We start from the raw sequence: 24,451 nt of genomic DNA on the forward strand, positions 1-24,451 counted from the left end.
GGTGCCTGGCAGCTCACTCATCCCAATTCAACCACCTAGCCACTGCCATGCCAATCCTTCTCTCAGGAAGAATTTCTTTGTGGAAAGGGTTGTCAAACATTGGAATGGGCTGCCCAGGGAGGTGGTGGAGTCACCAACACTGGAGGTGTTCAAGGAACAACTGGGCATGGCACTCAGTGCTCTGGGCTGGTTGACAAGGTGGGGATGGGTCACAGACTGGACTTGATGATTTTGGAGGTCTTTTCCAACCTCAGTGATTCTGGGATTCTATTCTACAATCACACTGCCCACAGAGCACAGTGACAAGCCCCCTCAGGAGCAGCCCAGGGGAATGGTGGTACCTGCAGAGCTCACTGCCTTTGTGAACGACCAAACCCCCATTTTGAAAACCGCCTGCTCCCAGAAAAGCCAACTGGCACGTAGAAGCACTTTGCTTCTGTCCCAGAGCAATGACCTACATTATCCTAAATGACAAAGCCTTTGTCATCAGTCAAATGGGATACTCCTCCTCCCCAGGCTCATATTGTAAGACACCGGCTGTCATCCCTGTTTACTTTGTTTACAAACCTGATTTAACGTGCAGAGACTGTAAATAAGTTTAGTTAATGAAAAAAGAGCATTAACAGTAAAACACAGTATCCATCACAGCCAGTATCCATCACAGTATCCATTTCAGCCAGACACTAGAACACCATTCTGGGGCTAATTTTGCTGTAACAAAGCAATAAAAAACTTGCTACAGTGAACAACAGAACTATTTGCAAATGCCAAGGCCAGGCTGGATGGGGCTTGGAGCAACCTGGTCTAGTGGAAGGTGTCCCTGCCCCTGGCAGGGGATGGAACAAGATGGCCTTTAAGGTCCTTTCCAACCCAAACCATTCTGGGATTCTCTAATTCCATGGCAAGGAAGCAATGCTGTAATAACAGATTAGGTTCCAGACTTTCATCTCAGCAGTGCTGAATCATCTTTATAGGAGAAAAAAACACATTTTTTTTTTTCCCCCCTAACAAGGAACAGCTCTTAGCTGTTGCTATTTAGGGTGTTATTTATAACCTCCAGCCCTGCACCCCATGCCTGAGTACCAGTTTCCCAAAACGCAACACTGACAACAAGCCCGTTTCTGTGTGATGCCTTTTTCGAGAAGGACCAGCCAAGGCTGCCACCTCCAGGCTGTACCGAGATCCAGGAGCTCCAGCTCCCGGTCCCTGTGCCTGCATCAGCACAGCACCAGGATCACACTGTAGGACACCCTACAACACCCTCAAGTCGGCATGGACAGTCAGTGAGACCAACACAGCCTCTGACACAACCTGTCGGGCCATAATTAAACAAACTGAACTAAGCCAGTGTGTGCACAGAGAGCTTAAAACACAACTGAATAGGCTTTAAGAGAGTCTGGGAGTGAAATGGACTTCACATTGTCCACACAGCACCAAGTGACATGAGGAACTCACTGAAAGCCACCGAGTCACACCTGTGAAAGGGGAGAAGTGCTGTAAGTCAAACCCAGAGTGTATGGGAGACAGAGAAGCACCTTGGGCATGTTTGCCTTCATTGTATCCAGACTTCCTGCATGGGCCCCAAGAACAAGACATCAAGTTTCTAACCTCTCCAATAGTAGAGACAATAATAAACCACCAAAAAAAAGAAGAAAACTATCCCAAAAAAACCCAGCTTGTGGCAAAAAAGCCCACAGATTGGCATTCTGTGAACACAGGCACAGCTCCAGCCAGTCCTTGGGCAGAGATACCCCATCATTTATGGTCCCACACTTGGGTGGAGATTGTGAGCTGAAGTTATTGCCTCTGCTTGGGTCCTTATGCTGGAGATGATCTCTTCCAGCATGAAATGGAAAGTGATGCTTCCAGGGAGGATAACTCCCTGCTGCCTGAGCCTGGCTGCCCTCGAGAGCAGCAGGATGGTTCTCCCAGGTGAGCCCCAGCACCTCTGGCTGCAAACAGGCCCCTCTGCACCACAAGCTCCAGGTCCTCCATGTCCCCAGAGCCTTGCACACTGCCAAGCCCCAGTAATCCCAGACTAACAAGGAAACCATTCCTCAATACACAGGATTCTGTAAAACAGGCCAAACCCTGACTGCCAGGCAAGGTGAAGGTGATCTCCAGCAAACTCTGACACTGACAGCATCACCCAATGCCCTGATGGTGCCCAGATCTATCCCAGGAAGAGGGAGACAGGCTGAACACATCACACTCCCTTTTACACATGACAAAACCTGTTGTTTCCTCTTCTTTTTAGTTTATCTTGGGAATAATCTATATTTTAGATATCTAATGAAAAATTCTGATAACCAAAGTATGCAGAGCTCCCTGTATACTGGGGAGAAGCAGCCTTTTCTTTCAGGCATCCTGTTCCCCTGCCCTCTTGGACAGGAGCAAATTCCTGCAGCAGGAACAAGTACATGAAACGAGTAATTCCTCAGGTGCCGCTCCCCTGCCATGATTACATGGAGCAGGCAGATTTTTGGAGCAGCTCTCGATCCCATGCCTGGCAGGCTCCACACATCAAGGGAAGGTTCATTTGCCTCTGAAAAAGCTGCAGAAGAAAACTATTGTGGTGGTTCTATTCTCCTCCTCCCACTTTTAGTTTGATTTTCACATTATAAAAAAATATCCTCAGGGCAGAGGAAAAAAAAAATCCCTGCGTCAGCTGAAATACTGCAGCTTTTTGGAGGAAAGCACAGCTCCAGAGAGTGGGAGGCAGCCCCGGGTTATCTTATCCCTCAGCCAACACAGGCACAGCTCCATCACCCCAACCCCTCCCTGCCACGGGCTGGCACCAAAATGCTGCCGAAGCACAAGCTGGAAAGACACCATGGGTTATTCCAGCATTATTCAACACCTCGGATTTCCATGAGCTGGGGTTTTTCCAAGATCTCCTGGGCATTCCTGCAGAGGGGAGGACAGCTGGACCACTGACAGGCACAAAACTGGGAGGACACAGACACTGAGTGGCTTTGGAGTGGGCTTTTGTGAACCATGTGAACTTCCTGCAGCGAGAGAGATCCAAGGCAGTGACTAATTCCGCTTGGAAGAGCAACTCCAGCCTGGCTTTCCTGTTTATATACATAACCCATGCACGATGCTAATTGATATGGTAACAGGCTGCTGTAGAATGAATCCACACATATCTCTGGTTCAGCTGCTAAGTGAGAAGTCACAGCAGAAGCATTTTACTCCTTCAGGAAAAAGAAGTGAATCCAAAGTGCCCAGAGGCACGAGCCAGACATCCATTATCTGGTGGACCAGCAACAGCCACGCTCCAGCACAAAAGCTGACCAACGCATACCCAGAGCTGGAAAGAGGCATCACATCCCTGCCAAAACACCCACAGATCATCTTTTCCAGACTGAAAACCATTTCCCTTGCATGGCCAGAGCCTGCAAAAGTGCTAAAGCACCATTAAAATCAGAGAGACTTGAGTAAACTCGGCACCTTGTAAACTGAAGCACCAAATCAATACACAGAGAGCATCTGGCTGAGAGAGGTGTGATTCCATGGATTAATGCTTTCCATTCACAGAGGATATGACTAAAGGAGAAGAGAAACATGGAAACTGCACAGGAAAGCCAAGTGCACATGAGCACAGCCCTTCCCTGCACACGGTCACCGTAACCCCGGGTTTGTCCTCTGGGCACTCACCGATCCACAGCTTCCACATCGAAGCAAAACCTCTTCTCGATCGAGTCTGTTTTCCGCCGTGTGCAGGATTTCAGGGTAACGGCTTCGTCTTCTCCCTGAGAAGAGACAAAACTGCAACTGAGGCCAAGAACACCTGCCTGTCCCCAGCACCCACCGCTGTCAATGAACAGGTTCAGACCAGGGGAGATTTAGGAACATCACCCTGTTAGAAATACCTGTTTATACCTCTGACATAAGAAGTAGCCTTTTCACTCTTGTTTGGACTAAAAGTTTCAGGAGGAGCCTTCCCTTCAGGATGCCCATGATCAAATCTGTGCATTAAGCATCACATAGCCCATGTTTCAGGCAGGCAGGGAGCGCTGAAACACAACTTCTAGGCAAAGTCAGCTTTATTTTCCATTACTGAATGATACACCATAGACCTGGCTGTCAGTTTTCACTCCAGGCTGCATTTTTGGCAGCATTCTGCACACAAGGACTCTTAACAGGACCAAACATGCCTTTAAATGTTTATTATATAACAAAGCAATGACAAAACCATTCTCTCATGCAGAAAATGCCTCTCTGCATCCAAGTTGTACTGGCTTTCCACAGGCTGAGCAGCAATCCAGCAGGATCCGTGTGCACTGCTGTCCTCTGCTGGAGGAAATCCTGGCTCAGCCCCTGCCAGCACAGACATTTCTCCTGCAATTGTTAAATTCCACTGATGACTCAAGAGAAAATGAATTCTGAAGGAGTTCCTGGAGACAGACACTTTTCTGTGCTCTCTGTGCTGTTCCTGATGACACCTTGGCTGACCACCCTGTTCCCTGACATCCCCATTTTTCTAGGAAACATATTTATAATCACGGAATCGTTTAGGTTGGAAAAGACCACTGTGATCATTGAGTCCAACTGTTCCTCCAGAACAGCCAAGCCCTCCACTAACCCATGTCCACACATGAGACAACTACACATCTGTTGAATCCCACTAGGAACGGTGACTCCCCTGGATTCTCACACAGAAACATCCCACCCCACCATCAGACAACCGAAACACTCTCCAACACACAGTCCTGCCTCACCATCCCCTCTCCCTTGCTGATCCTTTCTAAAGAGTTTGCAACCATCCAGTTGCACCAGTCTTCCTACCATGTCTCCGGGATGGCAACTATGCCATAGTTTTCCTGCTGGCTTCCAGCACCTCCCGTTCCTTGCCCATGTTGCAGGACATGCCACCTTTCGGGGAAGAAGCCCTAACTCCTATGTGACCATTCTCATGTGCTTCTGTGGCTTCTAACACATGAATAACCCTCGTGTCCTAGACAAGGGACCCAGAGCAGACTCAGGAAGACAGACCTGAGAGCTTCCTGCAGGGCATCTCCCTAGGGTTCAGCAGAGGCCACCTGCCCCTGGTCCTTCCCAGCCTGGCCTGCTGCCAGCACCAGGCTGCTCCCATGTTGCCCAGCTCCCTGTCCAGTATTCAGGGAATGCCCCCATTTCTATCCCACTAATACCCAGCTCCAGCCACAGCTCAACGCACAGTCACGAGGGGCTGATACCATGAGCAGTGTCCTCTGTGACCCACGAGCCATGAGTCTCCTCCTGCAGCACCTTGGCACCTGCTCCAGCCAGACCATGAAATTCCCTGCAGCACAGCCCCCAAGTCCCTGGGCTGCTCCACGCTTGGATGCTCATGCCACTCATCACCAACAGACCTTGGGGCCCAGCCAGAGCTGCCCTGGCACAGGCAGTGTTTCATGCCAGGGTGGTACAAGTCACAAGTCTCTGGGTGAGCAGCCACAGTGGCATGGCTGGCACAGCACTGGAGTGGGGCTCCTGCAAGGTGTGAGATGGGCAGTGCCTGTGCCCCAAGTGCAAGGGGAGCCCTGGAATGGGAAGAGCCCAGATGAAACACTGTGCAGCCACTGACGATTACAGGGCTGGGATATATTAATGTGGAGCTCTAATGAAGATGCTCCAAGGCAAGAGGAAATTAATTTTAGAAGCTGCCCTCCCCACAGCAGGAAGCCATGTGGGAGCCTGTCCAGCTCCCGAGGCGCTCCCTGGCAAGGGAATTGTGTTTGCAAACCGTCCCAGCTGGGAACACTCCGGAGGAGTCTATTGTTCCTGCAGTATAAAGGAGCAAAGCCAGTGCTGGATACAGCCCCAGGAGCAGTGGGCACATGGTGTTTGCTGGTCCCCCACATCCACTGCTCCCCCTGCTCCTCACATTCCCTCGGGGCTGAGGGGAACTCCAGACTCTCCTGCGGCTCTGTCCAAAACAAAACAACTTCACTGGCCAAGTCATAGGATCATCAGAGAATCACAGAATGGTTTGGGTGGGAAGGGAACTTAAAGCTCATCTCATTCCAATCCCCTGCCATGGGCAGAGACATGTTCCACTAGACCAGCTTGCTCAGAGCTCCATCCAACCTGGACTTGATTAAGTTATAGGCACTGGGGAAGGTGCAAAATAATGAAGAGGTTCTCTTGTCCAGGTCTTGGAGCAGGAATGAGGGACTGAGAAGCAGGCACCAACGGCACTGCAGCATAGTGGGTTCATATGGCAAAGATCTGAGGGCTTTGGGGGGTTTGTTGACTTTTTTCTTTCTCAAACAAGGTGCCAAGTTAATTCCCATATGGCACCTGATCAGTGAAGTCCCACTTCACTGCACTTGTGCCACCTTGCCATAAAGGTGACACAGTCTGGCTCCCAGGAGAGCCTGCAGCCAGCAGTGCTGCATGTTTCCCAGGAGAGCCCTGGGACAGCATCCTGCTCCATGCCAGCACTCACCCCTTTTCCTCCTGATTTCTGGTCAAATGGCACCATCGTGATCCGCTTCGATTCCCTCTGGTACGTGCAGTAATGCTTCACCCAGGAAGTCCCAAAGTGACCTACAGAGCAAATGTAGTTTTTATTCCCAGAACCAGTGCCCTCCCATTAACAACTTGCTATGTTTAATGATCATTTAACATGACAGATTCCTATACCTACACTTTCCAGTTGGATTAAGTGTTATCACCCTCCTTCTGTCCAGGGGAAAGACTTTTACGAGGCACTGGCAGTGACTCTCCCTCCCAGAGAGAACCCAGCTCCTGTATTCCCACCTTAATATCCCACCCATTAGGCCAATCTCTTTCTTTCAGGGATTCTGTACTTGCTGAACCAGCCTTCATGTCCTACACCCCAACAAACCCCTTCCCCAGACTCCCACCCACCACATTCCCTATCAGGCAGCTCCGCCACCCCAACACCTACGCTTCTCCTGCACGTAGAGATAACCCTCCATCGTGTAAGGGCTGATGTTTTTGTGCTCGTGAGGATTCTCCTTCATCTTCTTCATCAAAGCTTCAACCTCTGATCTTGTTCCTTCAAAACGGTTTCTTGTCTGCAAATTAAAACAGGAATGTCTTCCCCAGTGCATGGACCCACAGTGGGCTCTGCAGCACAGAGGCACCACAAGGAGTGGGACCTCAACTGGATCCTTACAGCCATGTGGGAAACAGGACAGGGGAGCCCACTGACAACAACAGGACAGGTTTGCTTCCTGGGCCTGAACTGAAGCTAAAGCAAAAATATTATCGTAACTCGCAAGGGGCTTCCAGTACTTAAAGGGGACTTACAAAAAAGAGTGAGAGTGACTTCTTCAACGGGCAAATAATGATAGGACAAGTGGGAATGAATTTAAACTAGAAGAGGAGAGATTCAGATTGGATGTTAGAAAGAAATTCTCTGTGAGAGTGGTGAGGCCCTGGCACAGGTTGCCCAGAGAAGCTGTGGTTGCCCCATCCCTGGAAGTGTTAAAGGCCAGGTTGGACAGGGCCTGGAGAAACCTGGTTTAGTGGATGGTGTCCCTACCCATGGCAGGCAGTCGGGACTAGATGAGCTTTAAGGTCCCTTTCAACCCAAGCCATTCTGTGGTTCTATGACTAAAATACATCAAAAGGCGAGTTAGCTTGGCTGGACAGTGACAGCAATGGGCACGTGGCACAGGCACACTCACGTTCTGGATGCTGATTGTCAGCTCTGTCTTGAAATCGCTGAAGTCCTTCGCAAGCTCGTAGCCGTGGTGGTAGAACGTGAAAAGCCCCTGCAGAAATGCCAGCAGCTGTTTTGGGGCAAAACGAATGAAGATGGTCAGTGGAGACCCACAGCTGACCCCAGAGCTGCTGCTGCCAAGGGGAAGGGGTCCTGCAGCCCCTCCAGGCAGAGGGGCTCACTGGTGGGCCCTGGGGAGACGCCCTGCTCCTCATTTCACTTTCACACCTCCTCTGAATGGGCCCCGAAGCCAAGGCTGTGTTTCCCCTCCCCAGAGTCAAGGCAAGACCCCAGCCCAGGACCCCACACAACTCTGTCCCCCTTTCTGCATCACCCAGGCCCTGGAGTCACAGGGAGCACAGCCAGGATGTCAAGCACAGCAGGCAGCACACTGTGCCTCTCCCAACTCCAAGTTACTCCTGGATCAGCAGGAATCACCTTTGCAAAGAACTGGAAGGTCTGGCCTCTCCCAGAGCCGCTTTAAAGGACTTAACACCTGGACAAAGGTACATTTTAGAAAATATTTTTTTCCTTATTTCTGTCACTTCTGCACTCTTCTTTCCTTGTGAACATTAGTTATAATTTGAGGTTTTTTCCCAAATCAAAAGTGTTTTTCTTTTAATTGTTCAGGCCCCTCAGCCTAGCCCATTCCAATAAGAGTGTCTCCACAATAAAAAATTAAATATTGAAATGCTTCCAGCACACACATGGCCACTGAGCCAATGGTTCTGTGCCCCAAGGCTCCCATGGTGTTTTCGCCCCTCAAACCTCCCTCTGTAAGAGGGGCTGTGGGGTGAGGCTGGAGGCCCCAAGCCTTCCCACCGCAAGAGAACCCACACCACAGCCCAGCTCCCCATTTCACCACACAATCCCCTGGTCTTTGCAGGCTGAGGGGGCTTGAGCACTCACTTACAGGTTCCACAAACTCAAACATCTTCCTCTCCTGGACCTCTTGCACCTTGAAGACGTACTCTAGAGAGACTTCGTAGAAATGCTGGCGAACCTGGTCCACCTGGCTGTCTGCCTGCAGATGGATTGGAGAGGAAACTCAAGCTCAGTACCGAATGGAAACACTTGACCTTCTGACCACAGCACACCTGGGTCTGATGGCAACGTGGCCGTGCAGAACAAATTCAGCTTCAGCCCCCAGTCCTGGATTGGCCAGATGGCATAGTGATAAATATAAACCTGATTCACATGAACATGCTCTTCCTTCAGACGAGAAAAATGTTTTTGGTGACTCATGTTCTCACCTCCCCGACAGCTGTGCAGAAAACACGCAGGAGAGGCGAGGAAAATGGGAAATCATTGCACACTTGACAAGAAAAGGCAATCCTCCACTTTCTGGAAAGCACCATGACGGAATCTGCCAGAGCATCCCAGGGCAAAGGCGGGTGGCACATACACCCACCACCAGCATGTCACTTTGGTGGATCAGCAGACAGCAAATCCCCTCTGCTTTGAAAGCCCAAATGAGCAAAAATAGGGATATGCCCCAATCCCAGTGCCTAAAAATAACCTGGTCACACACACGGAGTGGAGCTGCTGCACCAAAAGCAGTGTGAGGGACACAAGTATCCCTGGAATGTGACACAGAATCTCCAAAGTGGTTTGGGTTGGAAGGGACCTTAAAGACCATCTTGTTCCAAGCCCCTTCTATGGGCAGGGACACCTTCCACCAGTCCAGATTGCTGAGGTGACATTTTGCAAGTGACACTTCGCATAGAGCAACCCAGGGTGTCACTGGGGTTTTGCACTCACAAAATCCAGCTGGCAAACACCCTCCTGGATGTGAAAAGCAGCTCATTCCTGTGACACACCCATGAAATGTCCTGTTTTTCTCACTGACCTGCCACCATTTTTTGTGCCCACAGGGTGCAGGCTGAGGGAATCAGCAACCTGAGTTCTGAAAAGCAGAAAACATGATGTAATCATGTAGCTCTGCCAGGAGTTAAATGGCAAATTAGACTCTGCATGTTGTTTAACTGGTCAACAGCCAAAGCAGCAGAGAATTCCCATGGCCTCCTCCTCTCCCCGCCTCACCACAGCAGCTGCACATGTGGCTGCTATCACCCTCCAGATGTGGACAGCAAGAGGTTAGGAAACAGAAACCACCAAATCTCCTGCACACAAACACTTGTCTCAGGACATGCGGGGGTCCAGTGGTGCTCCAGACTCTCAGAAACAGGTGGTGTTAATTCCCAGAAATCCTGCAGCCACCAGCACCTTTCCTGTGCACTCACCTGCACCACCCCAAGAGCCACGTGGCCAGCAGGGATGGTGATGGGCAGCCCCCAGGGAGGTGCCAGATGGGTCCAGTGCTGCACCACGCCATGAATGCCACATCCACGTTTCACAACCCTCATGCTGGATACTCTTTCAAAGGCATTCCTCTTCAATGGGGCCTGAGCCATCAAAACCATGTACACTTGCCAGTGTCTCAGGGAAGCAGGCCCCAGCACCCGAACTGGGAGCTGGTTCCAGCAGGCTCCAGCCTCCCTCCTCCTGCCTCTCCAGCAACAGCCCAAGTCAGTGTCTGGGGTGGGAGATGCCACCAGATGGCACCAGCAGCCAGCACTGATCCAACACACCTGCACAGCATCCACACACAGCCACTGCCTACATCCTGCACACATCCCCACACAGCCTCCACCTACATCCCACCTGCATCCCATACTGCGTCTCCGGGCAGCCCCGCAGGGCCATGCTCTGTCCAGGGCACAGGATCACACCTCTAAAAGCCACCATTGTACCCTGACAGCCATGAGTGGATCCTTCTCTCTCTGGACAGAATTCTTTCCACTCCTGTGCCCCACACCAACGTCTTAAACACAAACTAAACCAGGGGTTCAGTGGTCATTCAAAAGCCATCATCCCCTGGGACACAGGGGTGCTTCCATACGGGAAGTTATTTACCAGCTGGCTTTCAGGCATATCTTCCTGCATTCTGACCCCTCCTCAGCTCTGATTTGGTGGAAGATGATTATCTGTGCCACAAGTATTTCTGCTCTCAAGTTCCCAGCTCTACTGGGCATTGTCCCATCACCTGTGTTGTCCTGGTGCAGGAGCCTTGTGCCCACCAGTGCCCCCAGTAAGGGATCAGCAGCACACCAGCACCATGCCCAAAGGCAAGGGCATACATACTGAGGGGACCAATTGCAGCATAGGGAATTTCAAACTTGGAAGAAGTGACTGAAAACTCAGTGTAGTCATCCAGTAAGAGCATTTGGCACCACAGCAACCCACATCCTGAGTCAGGGTTGGCTCCTAAAGCAGTTTAAGGCACTAAGCCTGATCCCTCCTCCCCTGGAGCCCAAAGCAGCACAGCCACTTGCAGAGGAGATCAGACATCCTTGATTTGTGCTGGCACACGGGAAGCCTGCAGCAGAACCAGTTCCCTTCTGTTACACTCTTTAATTATAAACCCTCTCTCCTTTTTGATTGCTATCCCTTTTGGGATCTCTCTGATTTACTCACCAAAACAGCTCCATTCCCTTTCATTAAGGAAGAGGGGAAAACCCAGCACTCGCAGCCAGAATGAGGGAAAAAATGAGTTTACAGTCAAGGGAACCATTGTTATAATCTGGGGAAGGCATTCAAAAAGCTCTCCACAGTGACAGCCAGACATGAAAACCCAGAGGTTGCTCTCACCTCCTGAAGCTGGGATTCCTTCTTCTTAGAAGACAAGTTCAAGTGCTTTTCTAGGACACCACAATACTTCTCAGTCTCCTTGTCATATTTCTTTTTGGCGTCCTACAAAACAGAACAAAATGTGTGTCACTGAACACAGCGGCACTGGATTAGCCGTGAGGACCCATGGCATGCCTACAGCACCCGGTAGGACAGCACATCCCAGCTGGGAGTTAACATCAGACAGGACCATGGCCTGGGGGCATCAGCTGGAAGCAGGTGAAGCTGCTTTTATCTGTCAACATCAGGCACCTACAAGAAAGCAGCTTATGCTGCCAAAATCCAAGGCTTGAGGGAGCCCCTCCTCTACTTCTGGGGACCAACGCTTGGTAAAACATCCAGACCAGGCCTGGTCCAAAGACAACACAGTGAGGAAAGTGCTTTTGAACTAGAATATTATCACAATTTCACATCCCACCCTTGTCAATCCTCGCAAGAGCTTCTCCTTCGTGTCACTCAGGACTATGACACAGTATGGCTGTTTATGGCAGGAGCGTTAAAAAAGGATGTCAACTTCACTTTCTTTTGTACCTCCCATCCCAGTCAGGCAATCCCAACACACCAGTACAAAACCCATGCCGGCACCTGCTTATAACCAGCTCCCTTCTGGAGGACTCCTCTCTGTCTTTTGTTTTCAGCTGCATGAGGCAGGGCAGCACTGCTGGGCTGGGCACCCTGCTGCCGTGCAAACGCAGCCCCAGGCACTGGCATGAGCTTCTTGCAGGCAGCAGCAGGTTGTTATAACAACAGGGGAGCAGCAGACAGTGGTTTTCATTTCAGAACAAAGGCAGGAAAGAAAGTGGGGGGGTCAGGCTGTCTCACAGCCACTCTCAGCCACACTGGCGCTTCCCCGTCCTGCCAGAAGCCATCTGAGTTCCCGTGCAGCCACCCAGTGACACACCAGGGTGGGGAGTGCAGACCAGGGAGTTTGGGTGATTGGGAACCCCTCCAAGAAAATCCTAATTCTTGCTTGGAGTAAGGAGAAAGCTCACTTCAACTGGTATGTGATTTTTGGCCCTCGGCATGTTACTTGGTTGTGGGTGAATGCAGAACTCCCAGGTGAACTCCTGGCTCTTCCCGGGAGCTGGTTCATCTCTGTGTCCCTCCCACAGCAGCACATTGCCTCCTCCCATGCCCGTGCCCATCCCTGCAGTGTGCCAGGTCCTGGCCACCTCTGTGCTCCTCTGCCTGAGCTCAGGCTCCCAGAGGGGACAGTGGGTTGGTTACCTTGGCGGCCCCGATCTGCTCCTTGCGGAATTTCTCCAGCGGCGTGATCAGCACCTCACTAGCATTCTCGATCTGTGGGCAAAGACAGACACAGCTCTGCTGACCTGTGCTGCTCAACAGCCTTTCCACAAAAACCCTCCCACAGTCCACAGACACTCACAGGCCTCACCCCTCCAGCTCTGCACTGGCTGAGGGGCTTGCACCAAACCTGTGAGCCCTCCCAGCACCAGCACCGCCCATTTTCCAACAGCAAGACTCCATTTCTGATGCTTTTCAAGTGTTCCCCGGCCAAGGCCACCCTCCCCTCCCTCTGCTCTCTGCTGTGGCTCTGCCATGGGTGAGGGAAGGAGCACCGGGGTGGCAGCCACTGTCACCTCAGTGCCCAGGGTGCCACAACAGAGCTGTGGGCAGCAGCAGTGGTGTCACCATCCCCTGCTCCCGGGGACAGACGGGGCCCTACCATGCGCATCCGCTCGTCCTCCAGGTTCCGCAGCACCGTGGCAAACTCCTGCAGAGACTTGGCTGGAAGGGATACAGTCAGCATTTAACATTCAATTTTTTAAAAAAGAGAGAAACTGAACAGTTGGGTTTTTTTGTCTGTCTGTGTTTTGGGGGTTGGTGGTTTGGGGTTTTTTTATCCTCTTTGCTCTCTCCCTAGAAAGGTTCCAGCTGCCTATGTAATGAACTGGCAACAGAGCAACCCCAGGACCATATTCCCACCTCCAGAAAGCAACACCCTAACCTCAAACCTGCCCTAGCCAACAGCTGGTCACTGACCAGCCCCATGGCACAGCACCGGTCTCAGCTGTACCCAGGGCACAAGGGACAGGTCACCAGCACAGGGACCCGGAGCCAGTGAGGAGCTATTTCTGCTGAGAGACCAGGCACAAATAAACAAGTGAAGTTAAATCAGGGCTAAAGCTCCTTTGCTCTCCTGGCTCCAGACGATGTGCACAATAAGCTCTGAAAGTCCAGCTAGAGCAAGAGCAGGATAATGGGGAGAGGGAAGTGGCTGAATCTGCTGCCCTGTGTCAGGAGAAGCTCCATGGTGGAGCGAGGCCCAGTTCAGGGAGCACTGCCAGGCTCAGCACTGCTGGTTCCCACCAGCACAGGGCCCTGTGCTCCTGCAGCCAGCAGTGAGACTGCTGCTCCTCTGCTTCAGGTCACAGCCCCTTGCAATGTATGGAGCCACAGCCACACCCAGATCCTGCTCTCTAATACAAAAGGTCCAGATAATCAAGATGGTTTCAGATACAGGCAATCTTCTCACTTTCTTATCTGGCAGTGACAGATTTAGGCCAAAAAGAAACAAGTGATTCCCTGGGAAAGGCTTTGCTGATGTTGAATCAGGAGGAATATGCCATTTTCAGAGAGCAGGAAAGCACACAAATTCCTGCACGCCTTGGTTTCCCCCCGTGCCCTGCTGAAGCATCTGGAGAGTGGTCCAGGGCACCAGGAGTACCAGGACTCACCTATGCAGATCTCATCATCCGTTTCAGCGTCGCCGATGCAACGGAATTTGAACTCATTGAGGGAATCCGCAAACTTGCGCTTGGCAGCCGACAGATCTGTGAGAGAGTGGGAGCAGGGAAAACAGGGATGTTAGAAATGGAAAAGTCCCCCAACAGCAGGATACAGGCAGGCACGTAATCCCAGCTGGCAAACACGCACAGAGGGACCCGTTCAATGGGACACAGAGAAACCCCAGAGCACCTGGGTCCTTCTGCCCTTCTGCATCCACCCCAGGGACAGGGCCCTACAGCAGATGAAACCTCAAAACACCACGAGAACACCATGGGAGCCCAAGCCCAGAGCCACGGGGCAATGCCAAACGGTGACACACAGTGACACTGCCCGTCAAGAGATGGCACCTCTGCCAGGCTCCCAGTCCTGCTGAGGGAAGGCCCCACAGACAGGCAGTAATGCAGAGGTTCATTCTTCTTCCCAAGCTGCAGATTCTCTCTGAGATCTGGATCCTATTAAGTTCTTACTTGCAGCGACCTGAGTGGATCCAGGACTGGCTTTTCAAACCGGCCCCATAACCCAGCACATGCAGACACGGTCCTGGGCACCACGAGGCCACTGGTTCCAAAGGGAAGACACAATGCTCAGCGCCCTGAGCATTTCTTCACTCAAAGCCCAAAATTCAGTATTTTTTTTCCCCCTTTCCAAGCACCGGAGGAAAACATGCCTGCACACAAAGGCTGTTTCCTCCTCTCAGACACCGACAGCCAAGAGATAATCACAGCAGAATCCAAGTGTTTTGCTTTTCCCATGGGATAAGGCACTTGGCAGCTTTCTCCAAGCATGAAAGCTCTTCTCCCAGTATTCCTGCTGACAGGCCTGGGGTTAATCCTGCCCAGTTCAGTCCTGGCTGCCTTCACACAACTGCTTCCTAAGGCAGCAAAAAACCACCAAGACACGGCAGGCAGAGAGAGGGAAGACACCAGGAGCTTTCTCAGTGGAAAAATTCAGAGAGGGGCTTCTCCAAGAAGGTTCACACATAAACGGATTTGCACTTTGCTCCCTGGAGGATGGAATGAGCACAGCTTACACCCTGCCAGTGCCTGGAGCTGCTGGGAATCTCCATCAGCACCTACAGATGCAAGTCACATCTTTTTCAGGGGCAGTTTCCCCAGGTGCTTCTGTCAGGGTTGAAAAGAGAGACTCGGGGGTTGGAGGGTTTGCTCCAGCTCTGGGGCTCAGTGAAGGGCACTGGCACAGTCCTGGGCAGCTCTTCCCACTCCCCACCAAGGGCTCATGCTGGTGCTGGGGGGCCTGGGGACTTTCACCCAGTCCCAGAGCCAAGTGGCCTCCTGCCTCCTCTGGAATAATAACAAAGATGACGTTAATGACTCAAGGAGCCACTTCCTCCCCCCCAGCCCCTTGCTGACTGGCAGCCACCAGCCACACTCTCTTCACACATAGCGTGGCTTCCCTGAGCTCTTGGCCATGTTACATGTGACACATGCCCACGCAAACCCAACCACATGTGACACCCCTTGTGCCCACTGCCAGCTGGGCAGGACCCCAGAGCCAGAGGCTGCTGCAGCACAGGGATGAACACCCAGAGAGAGCCAAGCTCCCATGGCCCAGGGCAGGGTCACCATCCCTCCCACTCAGAGTGAGGATGAGGTCGGGGCTCTGGGACCAGGCAAGAAGCCCTTGGAGCCAGCAGCACTGACAGCAATAGCCCAGGGTGCTTATAAATAGGCAAGGGAAAGGCAGGGGGTGATGGAGATAACTCCCAGTGCAACAGCGATAAAGGATAAAATTAGCAGCAGGATCGGCCAGAAAGGGAGAAAGGGGCACCCATGCCCGCCCTGTGGGGCTCTGTTGTCCTCCCTGTCAGACCCACCCACACCCTAGCATCCCCTTTTCCTATAAGTTGGAACCTCTCAGCTACATTTGGGGAAAACCCCTCCAGTGGAAGCTGGAACACGTGGCGAGAACAAGGCAGCCCCTCCACAGGCCAGCTCAGCTCCTGAGGGTTCTTCTTCCCTAGGGCTGTGAACAAGAAAACCCAAAATCCTACAAAGGCTCGACAGAAACTTCTGCTTCCTCTCATGCACGGGTAAAACCACCCAGACACTGCACATGAGTCACAGCTGGGCTGTGCCAAGGGCTCTGGAAGTTTTCCTTCCAAGTTCTCCACTGGCTTGATCGATCAACTGCAACATCAGGGAAAACCACCACAAAAAACCTGAAAAATCCTTCTGCCTGAGCAACACAACCAGCTCGGGTCACAGTCCTCCTCCTCATCTTCATCACCTTCTACGGCTCCCCCTTCTCATCAGTGCTGCTGGGGATGGGATGATTCCCTTCGGGAAAGTCCACTTGACAGGAAGCAGGCACACTCACTACATGCCAGAGGCCCAGCTGCACAGCTGTGGCAAACAAGAACCTAAATAAAATGCCCTTTTAAATGTGATGCATCCTCCCCATCCACTGAATCCTTGACATCCATGGCATCCTCGACATCCACCACAGGAACAGCAGGAAGGAGGATGGCTCCCAGCAGGACAGAAGGCAGCAGCCTCACTTAACCCCTTTGCCCGTCCCTCCTCCCTTACGCCCAGCTCAGGGGTCACCCCACATTCCTCCTCCCTCTGCGGCCAGGGAGCCAGGTAATTGCTGGCTGGATTCCTGTTCCAGCCACACATCCCCAGGCTCCCTCCAAACCCAGCTGAAGCCAATGCTACTCCAGGCCCCAGCAGCCCTGCAAGGGATCAGCAGCAAGGGAGCCCCTCGTGCTCCCTCAGACCCTCCTCCTCAGCTACTGAGGGTCAAATCTTTCTTGGAAGCGGTTGCTGCGCAAGAGGATGTCAGGCAACGAGCCTGACGTGCTTGGTTTTTACATAAAAAGCCCCTTCCAAAGGAATTTGGAACTACTGGGAAAGGCCGTTTCTAGAAGGAAGATGTGATTTCACAACCCCCAGCAACAACGGGATGACCCCATCCCAGCCAGGTCTACAGCTGGTGCTGCAGAGGGGCAGCCCCCAGGACATGCTGCTGTGAGATGGGGCAGCTCTGCTCCCCAGGGCACAGGTGCCTCATCTAACGTGTCCCTGGTTCAGGTGATCTGGCACAAGGAGCCTCTACCACTTTAAAAAAGTTAAACCACAGCCTTGCCACAAGCCATTCTCTCCTGGTCACTGGCTTCCAGCTCCTTCCTCAGCTTTATTCCTCAGCTGGACACCTCACCTCTGTGCAACACCCCTGCCACACCTCCCTCTGAGTGTTTAAAACCTCTTCAAGCTTTTCCAAAGGGAACAGAGATAAGCTGTGCTGAGAGCACGGACAGATAAAGAGCAGTTGCAGTTCCCTTAAACCAAAACTCATAAGGAGTAGAAAAGAAATTGGAACTCTTCCACCTGCATGTTCTGGATGGACGGCTGGGAAACGTGACCCAGGACACAGAGGGGAACTGCAACACAGCAAAATGAGATGTCGAGCAGACAAATGCCTAGTCCTGCTGCCTGGTCCCGTGTTGGAAAGATCAGGTTGGCCAGAGAAAAGTGAAACTGCTGGCTCAGAGGCTGGGGCTCTCCCCACAGCTGACTCTGCAGCCAGTTTGCTACGTAAGCTGGAAAAAGCAAAAGGCTCAGCTGGGCCCAGGACAGGGGCAGGAGCAGGACGATGCCGTGGGTGGTTCAGGTTAAAGATAAACGTGCTGCTGGGTCTGACCACGAAGGGTTAATGCTGCTGCAAAGGGGAAGCAGAGGATGCTGCTGCAAGGCAGGCTCCAGACTCTGACAGAGGCTGTGCTCACACAGAGCAGGATTTCTACACTTCCTGCAAAGAAAATTGCTTAATAGCCTATATTTAATGTTCAAGTGGACAACAGGAACCAGGACTCCTGCCCCTTCCTTCCCCCGTGGCAGGGAACAGCAGGAACAGCAGGCTCAGGCTGCATGTCCCCTGCAAGCCCCCACAGAGGGACAGGAGGGTCCCCAGTCCCCTGCTCCTGCCAGCAGTGACACCGCCCATGTCCCCAGATGGGTCTGCCCTGGGAAACACCCCAAATGCAGGAGCCCAGAGAGAGTAGATCTGGGGGTCACCACCAGAGACCCCGCATTTGGACGAAGCAAAAGCAGGACACAGCACTTGGCCACTCTTGAGGCACCTCTGCAGCCCCACAGCTCCCCAGCCACGCAGCCGGCACAGAGCACCCCCACGGCAGGCAGGGGCCAGCCAGGATGGGTAATCCAGGGAACAGCTGCTCTAATCAGCAGCCAAAACAGCCGGATTACAGCCCGCCAAGGGTGCTTAGAAAGCAGCAATATGGTGTCTATCCCCACAACAAGCACCCAGTGAGCTGGGGCTGCCGGCACAACGCCAGAGTGAGCCACTGTGGGGTCACACGACACCTCCCGGTGCCCAGGGATGGGGGTTGGGAACGACTGAAGCTGGGAATGGCCAACTGGACCTGACCCATAGATGCATGCGAGCACTCTGCATGGGACACTGTCCAAACCTGGCCCTGCAGTTCACACAGGAATCTAGCAACAAGCAACTGGTGCCTAAAAATCAGTATTTGCAGCTGCCAGCATCAAGTTTTACCCTCCAGTCCCAGCCCGTGCACTGCAGGGGTTGGCACCAAGCATCAGGGCAGCATCGTTAAACACTTCATTTGCTCCAGGAGGTTTAAATCCCCTCTTTGCACTTCCCAGCGAGGTCAGCAAAGCCCTGCTCCCACGAGACACCGCAGTCCTCTGGACCCAGCCCAATCCCCAAGTCCCTTCCATAGAGAATTAGCACTGATTTGTTTATTAAACAACTCCACTAGGCAGTTGGAGTTAATCAGTGATTTAGGATGGGACAGCAGCTGCTGGCAGGTTCCCCCTCTGAATCATCATTGAGTAAATACATAAACCCAGATGGGCAGAGCCTACCCCACCTCCAGTGCAGCTTCTGCTGTCATGTTCCCACACAAAAGCCCATGGAGAGGCTGCCCTGGCTCAGCACGTGTCAGACATGGAGGTCTGAGGGTGCCAAAGGCAGTGAGGTGAGGACAGTGAGTGGTGCAATGGGCTCAGTCCCTGCCGTCACCCCAGGCAGAACTCCTGAGGTGGGGAGAGCATCTCTGCCATGACCCCACACTGCCCCCCAGACCTCATTTTGGTGCCTCTTCCACACACACAGCCTCTAGCTGAAGTGCAGCACCATACCTCAGCTCAATGGCACACACAGGGAGGCCAAACCCCTCTTTCCCAAATCCCAAAACCTAATTTTTACCATGGGAAGTATACAAACACACACACTCCCTACAAACCAGGGAAAAACCCAGAGCTGCTTGGACGTTCTAAAGCGCAAGAAAAACTGAATGACCTGTCCAAGACGCCCCAAGACTGCAGATCCAGGAGGATGAGCTCCTGCCCAGCCTTTCCATGCAGCCACAGCACTGCTGCCAGCCGAGGCATCCCTGTATGCCTCCCTTGACACACTCAATGTGGCTCCGTATGGCAACACGTTTGCCAGAGGGACAGAGAACCCTTTGTGGGCTGAATGGCACCATTGACCGGGCTCAAACAGCAGATCAGATTTGAGTAACACGTCGAAGACATGAATTATTTCCACGGTATTTTAAGGGATAAAGGTTCTGCGCTTCATGAAAACAAAGTTCTCCCTTGGAAAGGACTGCCTGGCTGCACAGTTAAAATTATCCCCCGCTGCCCACCAGCCCAGCACCCAGCCACGTCACCGTGCCACCCCCAAATCAATAAAGTTTGGAGTTATCTTGGGAGCTTTGCCAGGCCAGGACATTCGTGCAAAGCTTCCCAATATTCCTGATGAAAGGCAACGAAGATCCAAAGGAAATGAAGCCAGAAGGATTGTAAAGTCCCAAGCTGCCAGCCCTGCATGTCCAGTGTGACGTCCTGCAGTGGGACTGGGGCTGCAGCAGCTCTGAGGTGAGAAGCTGCTCCCTTTGGCTCACACTGCTACAGCCTCCCTTCCATTTCCCCCCAGTTTGAGGAAGCTGACAGTCAGTCAGAGTCCTCGCCCTTCTGCCCCACTTCTCCACTCTGCACCAGCCCTGGACTTCTCAGGCTCTGGAGCCCCAAGGCCAGGGCTGAGCCTGCTCTGCCTCAGACACCCAGAGCAAAGGTCTCACCACTGCTCTCCATCCTTCCTGTTCGCCTTTTCTTAGCACTTGTCCACCACTTCCTATTGCAACAAAGCCCCAGCAGCCACTTTTGTGACTCAGATCCTTATCTCACAGTGGCAAAGACGCTGCAGAAGCCCAGTTCATGCAAACAGCTCTGCCTTTCCCCACTCACAGCCTCGCCAGGTTGTGACACTGGTGGGAGATAAACTGGCCCAGGTTTATCAAAACAAAGTGTCCCTGACCACTGCCAAGGGTCCCACCCGAAGAGACCCTCACTTCAGCACTGGGCATGGGAACCATCAAACCTCTCTATCCCATCAGGAAAGGAAGGCGTCGGGAGACTCCCATCTGTCCTGCATGGAAACTCCGGATGATTTTCTCTACTTGCCCAAACAGGATTTTTCAGCAGGAACCACTCCAAAGTGAAGTGCTCTGTTTTGTGCCCGGCAGAGCCTGGCCCTGGCCCAGCTCTGCATTAATCAGGTTATTTTAATGAGCTGCTTAGGGACATGGGGGAGGGTGGACAGGGGTGATGCTGGGTGGGGATAAAGGACAGCCACAGAAGACAAAATGTCCCGAGAGCTCCCGGCGCAGGTGCAGGGTTGACACAGCACTGCAAGCCAACCCTGCCTGCAGTCAGGACAGGGAGGAACATAAAACCCATAAATGATGCAAATGAACCCCGGAAAGGCTTCCCATTCCTGGAGAGGCTAAGGAGACAGATGTCTGCAGCTGCAGGAAGGCACAGCCTAACACAAGTCCTCGCTCCCAGCAAGGAGCAGCCAGACTTGGAGAAACACGAGAACCTGTCAGAACCCTGCCAGCAGCACTGGGAACTGCTACAAGATTCCTGGGATGGCCCTGGAAGATAAGGGGCCTGAAGCCAAGTACTGCCAACCCAGCAGGCAGCTTCCAGGCTGACCATCACTGTGTCAGAAATCAGCCCATCAGATCAGCACAGCCACTCTCTGACCGCCCAGCACCGAACAGAGCCCTCCATGCCCCCTGCCCAGGGGGTTTCCTGGTGCTCTGCATGAACAGGGCAACATCCCAGTCCTCCCACAGCCCCCAGAGCATCACTGCCCACAGTTCCCAGTGGATCACAGCCCATCTGCCCCCTGGGACAGGGTAGCATCGCCCAGGTGCCACCCCCGCTCTCTTGAACTCACCCTGGACACGGAGCATTTCATGCACTTAGCAGCAAAACAAAACAAAACGGGATTTCTCCACTTCCCCACCCAACTCCATGTCTGGCACTTCTCCCTGTGCTTATTTTTGTTCACATCCTGGTGTTGTTTTATGACAGAGCCCCCCGTCCCATCCCAACCAGCACAGTTTGCTGGGCGGGTGGCCAAGCATTGGAGCAACAGGAGCTCAGGTGGGAGCAGACAAGGTCTCTGAATGAAATCAAATGTAAATATTCACCACTCCAAGACAGAGAAGGGATGCATCCAAACAGCAAACACAGGCAACAGCTTAAGTGCCTGGAAAACATCAGGGACGTGGTAATGAAATGGAAAAGTACTGCCCCAGCTGGCATTTCCATGGGCAGCCAACTGCACGAGTGAACAATGTGAGGAAGCAGCAGTGAAAAATCCCTGTGTCCCAAGCAGGGCCAGGGATTTAGGCACAGCACTGGCTCAAAGAGAGAGATGGCAGACCTGCAGAGCACGGCTGTCCCACTGCACCAAGCTGCCTGACCTGCAAACCCCAATCCCTGAACACTATTCCCAAAACAAGGGGTTTGAATATCACATTTACCTGCATGCTGCCCCACTGCTGCTGCTCCAGGCAGGTTGTGTAAATGCCTTCAGCCTTACACCTGTAAAGTGCCTCTAAAAAGCAGGTGGAAATGCCATGTTTTTCCCAGAGCTCCCCATTTCCCCTAGTTCCCTCGATGGGGAAGGCAGGCGAGTCTGTGTTAGCGTAACACTGCCTTGATAACTGTAATTTCTCCTCTAAGCCTTTTCCTCACTGTGCCAGGGGAGGTTCAGGTTGGACATTAGGAAGAATTTCTTCACAGGAAGGGTGGTCAGGTCCTGGAAGGGGCTGCCCAGAGAGCTGGTGGAGTCACCAAACCTAGAGGTGTTCAAGGAACGACTGGATGTTGTACTCAGTGCTCTGGTCTTGTTGACAAGGTGGTGATCAGTCACAGGCTGGACTTTATGATCTTGGAGGTCATTTCCAACCTAAATCATTCTGTAATTCTGTGATTCCCCTCCTCTCCAAACCCTGGCACAACCCACAGGAAGGCTGCAGATGACTTTACCCTCGTTGCCACAATATTTCATCGACTGGAGCCTGGAATCACATTTCATTAGGACAGAATGCCCTGCCCGAGACAGCTAATCGATTTAGAGGACACTAATCCAGAAGAAATTTGCTCCTGACCGAGGCAATGCCCATTAGCAGAGCAGAAGGCCAAGTAGAGGTCTGGCTGGGAGGGGGGTCCTGGGATGGGGGGGCTATGGCAGAGCCCCCCACCAGGCATCGTGCAGGGCAGAAGCAGATGCCTCAGGCACAGGCCCCACATTTGGATTAGTCTGTTATTAAACCTAATTAGTTAATAGGTGGGCCGCAGGGAGCCAGCTTGTTTTCTCCAGGGGCAGGCGCCAAATCATAGGGGTTCCCAGGGTCCCTGTGCTCCATGTGGGGAGGGGACCCACACCCTGTCCCTGCAGGCAGGACAGGAGGCTTTCCCAGCACATCCCAGTTGGCCCATAGTGTGGGGCAGTGCCTCCCCTGTCCCCCCCTCTTGGGTCCCCATCCCAGGGGCTGTGCCCACAGACAGGGCAGGGAAATGGGGTCAGCTCCCAGCCCCTCCAGAAGTGGTTCTGCACAACCTGCTTCCTTCTCCTCCCAAGGAGGCTGCGGAAATCCTTTTGTCTCCAGTGCTCCACCACGTCAGCTGTAAGAACAGGAAAAATCCCACCGTGTTCACAGGAACATCACTGGCAAGTGAGTCAATTTTTCCTGCTCTGGCAGGAAAAAAAATATAAATTAAAATTTCCAGCAGAGCCTAGGGAGGCACGCAGGGTGAGAACAAGGATGCACAGCCCAGGGTGCATCATAGAATCACGGAATAGTTTGATTGGAGAAGCCCTTTAAGTCCTCAAATCCAGCCGTTCCCCCCCAACACTGCCAGGGCCACCACTGACCACATTCCCAAGAGCCACATCCATACATCTTTTAAATCCGTTCAGGGATGGTGACTCCACCACTGCCCTGGGCAGCCTGTTCCAGTACCTGATCACTCTCCTGGAAAGGAAACCTGGATTTTCTCCTGGAATTCATGGGAGAGACACCCAATGCTCTCCTCTGCAACGGTTGGATTTTTTTTTAAATATTGCTAAGCAACCAGCACTCAGCGAGGGCATCGCTTTGGACAGACACTGTTTCAGCTAGAAAAAGAATATAAAAACAGCAAAGGGACACTGTGGCGGGCAGTGTTGTGGAAAAGGCACATGCCAGCTCGTTTTACAGGTCACTCAGCTGGTGCACAGAACCCTTCACACTTCCATTGTTATGGATAATGGAATAGCAGAACAGTTTGGGTTGGAAGGGACCTTAAAGCTCATTTCATTCCACCTTCTTGCCATGGGCAGCGACACTTTCCACTATACCAGGTTCCTCCAAGCCCTGCCTGAGGGTCCAAACCGCAGGGAAGGGTGAGGAAGCAGCATCCAGACCCTTTGCTGGCCCCCTGTCCCCATGCTGGCACAGGCAGCCCCGGCCCCCACACGGCACGGCTGTGCCCGCCGCTCCACGTGCGGGAGCCAGATGGTCCGGAGGCTGGTGTGCTTCCCACAAACTCCAGCTAGAAACCATCTTGGCATCACCACAGAGACATCCCCTTCCCCCTTGGCATCAGAGTCTCCACAGTGCAGAGCATCCTGCAGCTACCATCCCTCCCCAGTAAACATCCTGCACCCCAGACATGCCATGACCCCCCAGCTCCCACCAGCAGGTGGGAGAGGAGGCAGAGCAGTGCAATTCCCAGTTTCTCCAAGCCACACCTGGGACCATCCTGGCTATTAAGAGCTTGGGTGATGCCCTAAAGATCCCATCTCGTCAGGAGTCCGCAGGCCCGGGGTCACCAGCCACTTGCACAGAGCAGGTGGAAGCACCTTTGGCACAGGGAGCATGCCAGGAAAACAGGGAAAACAGCCTCGTCTGCGCCGGCCGCGGTGACAGCCGCTCGCGTGCCCGGGGGAGGAGGAGGATGATTCACGCTGAAGTGAACA

At 52.8% G+C, this 24,451-nt stretch overlaps 1 protein-coding gene across 3 annotated transcripts in view; it reads right to left on the reverse strand.

The window, feature by feature from the left end:
• Positions 1-24,451, reverse strand: part of ARHGAP26 (Rho GTPase activating protein 26) — a 111,908-nt gene that overhangs the window by 79,243 nt on the left and 8,214 nt on the right. For all 3 annotated transcript variants that reach the window (XM_050312254.1, XM_050312255.1, XM_050312256.1), the window contains exons 2-10: positions 14,071-14,166; positions 13,059-13,120; positions 12,599-12,670; positions 11,333-11,434; positions 8,595-8,705; positions 7,647-7,751; positions 6,902-7,031; positions 6,437-6,537; positions 3,661-3,755 (exon numbers count right to left, since the gene is read on the reverse strand). In XM_050312254.1, coding sequence (XP_050168211.1) covers positions 3,661-3,755; positions 6,437-6,537; positions 6,902-7,031; positions 7,647-7,751; positions 8,595-8,705; positions 11,333-11,434; positions 12,599-12,670; positions 13,059-13,120; positions 14,071-14,166 — 874 coding nt within the window. The remainder of the gene's footprint in view (positions 1-3,660; positions 3,756-6,436; positions 6,538-6,901; positions 7,032-7,646; positions 7,752-8,594; positions 8,706-11,332; positions 11,435-12,598; positions 12,671-13,058; positions 13,121-14,070; positions 14,167-24,451) is intronic.

Source organism: Myiozetetes cayanensis, unplaced genomic scaffold (genome assembly GCF_022539395.1).
Source record: "Myiozetetes cayanensis isolate MyiCay16 unplaced genomic scaffold, myiCay2020 scf17, whole genome shotgun sequence".
Classification (NCBI taxonomy): Eukaryota; Metazoa; Chordata; class Aves; order Passeriformes; family Tyrannidae; genus Myiozetetes; species Myiozetetes cayanensis.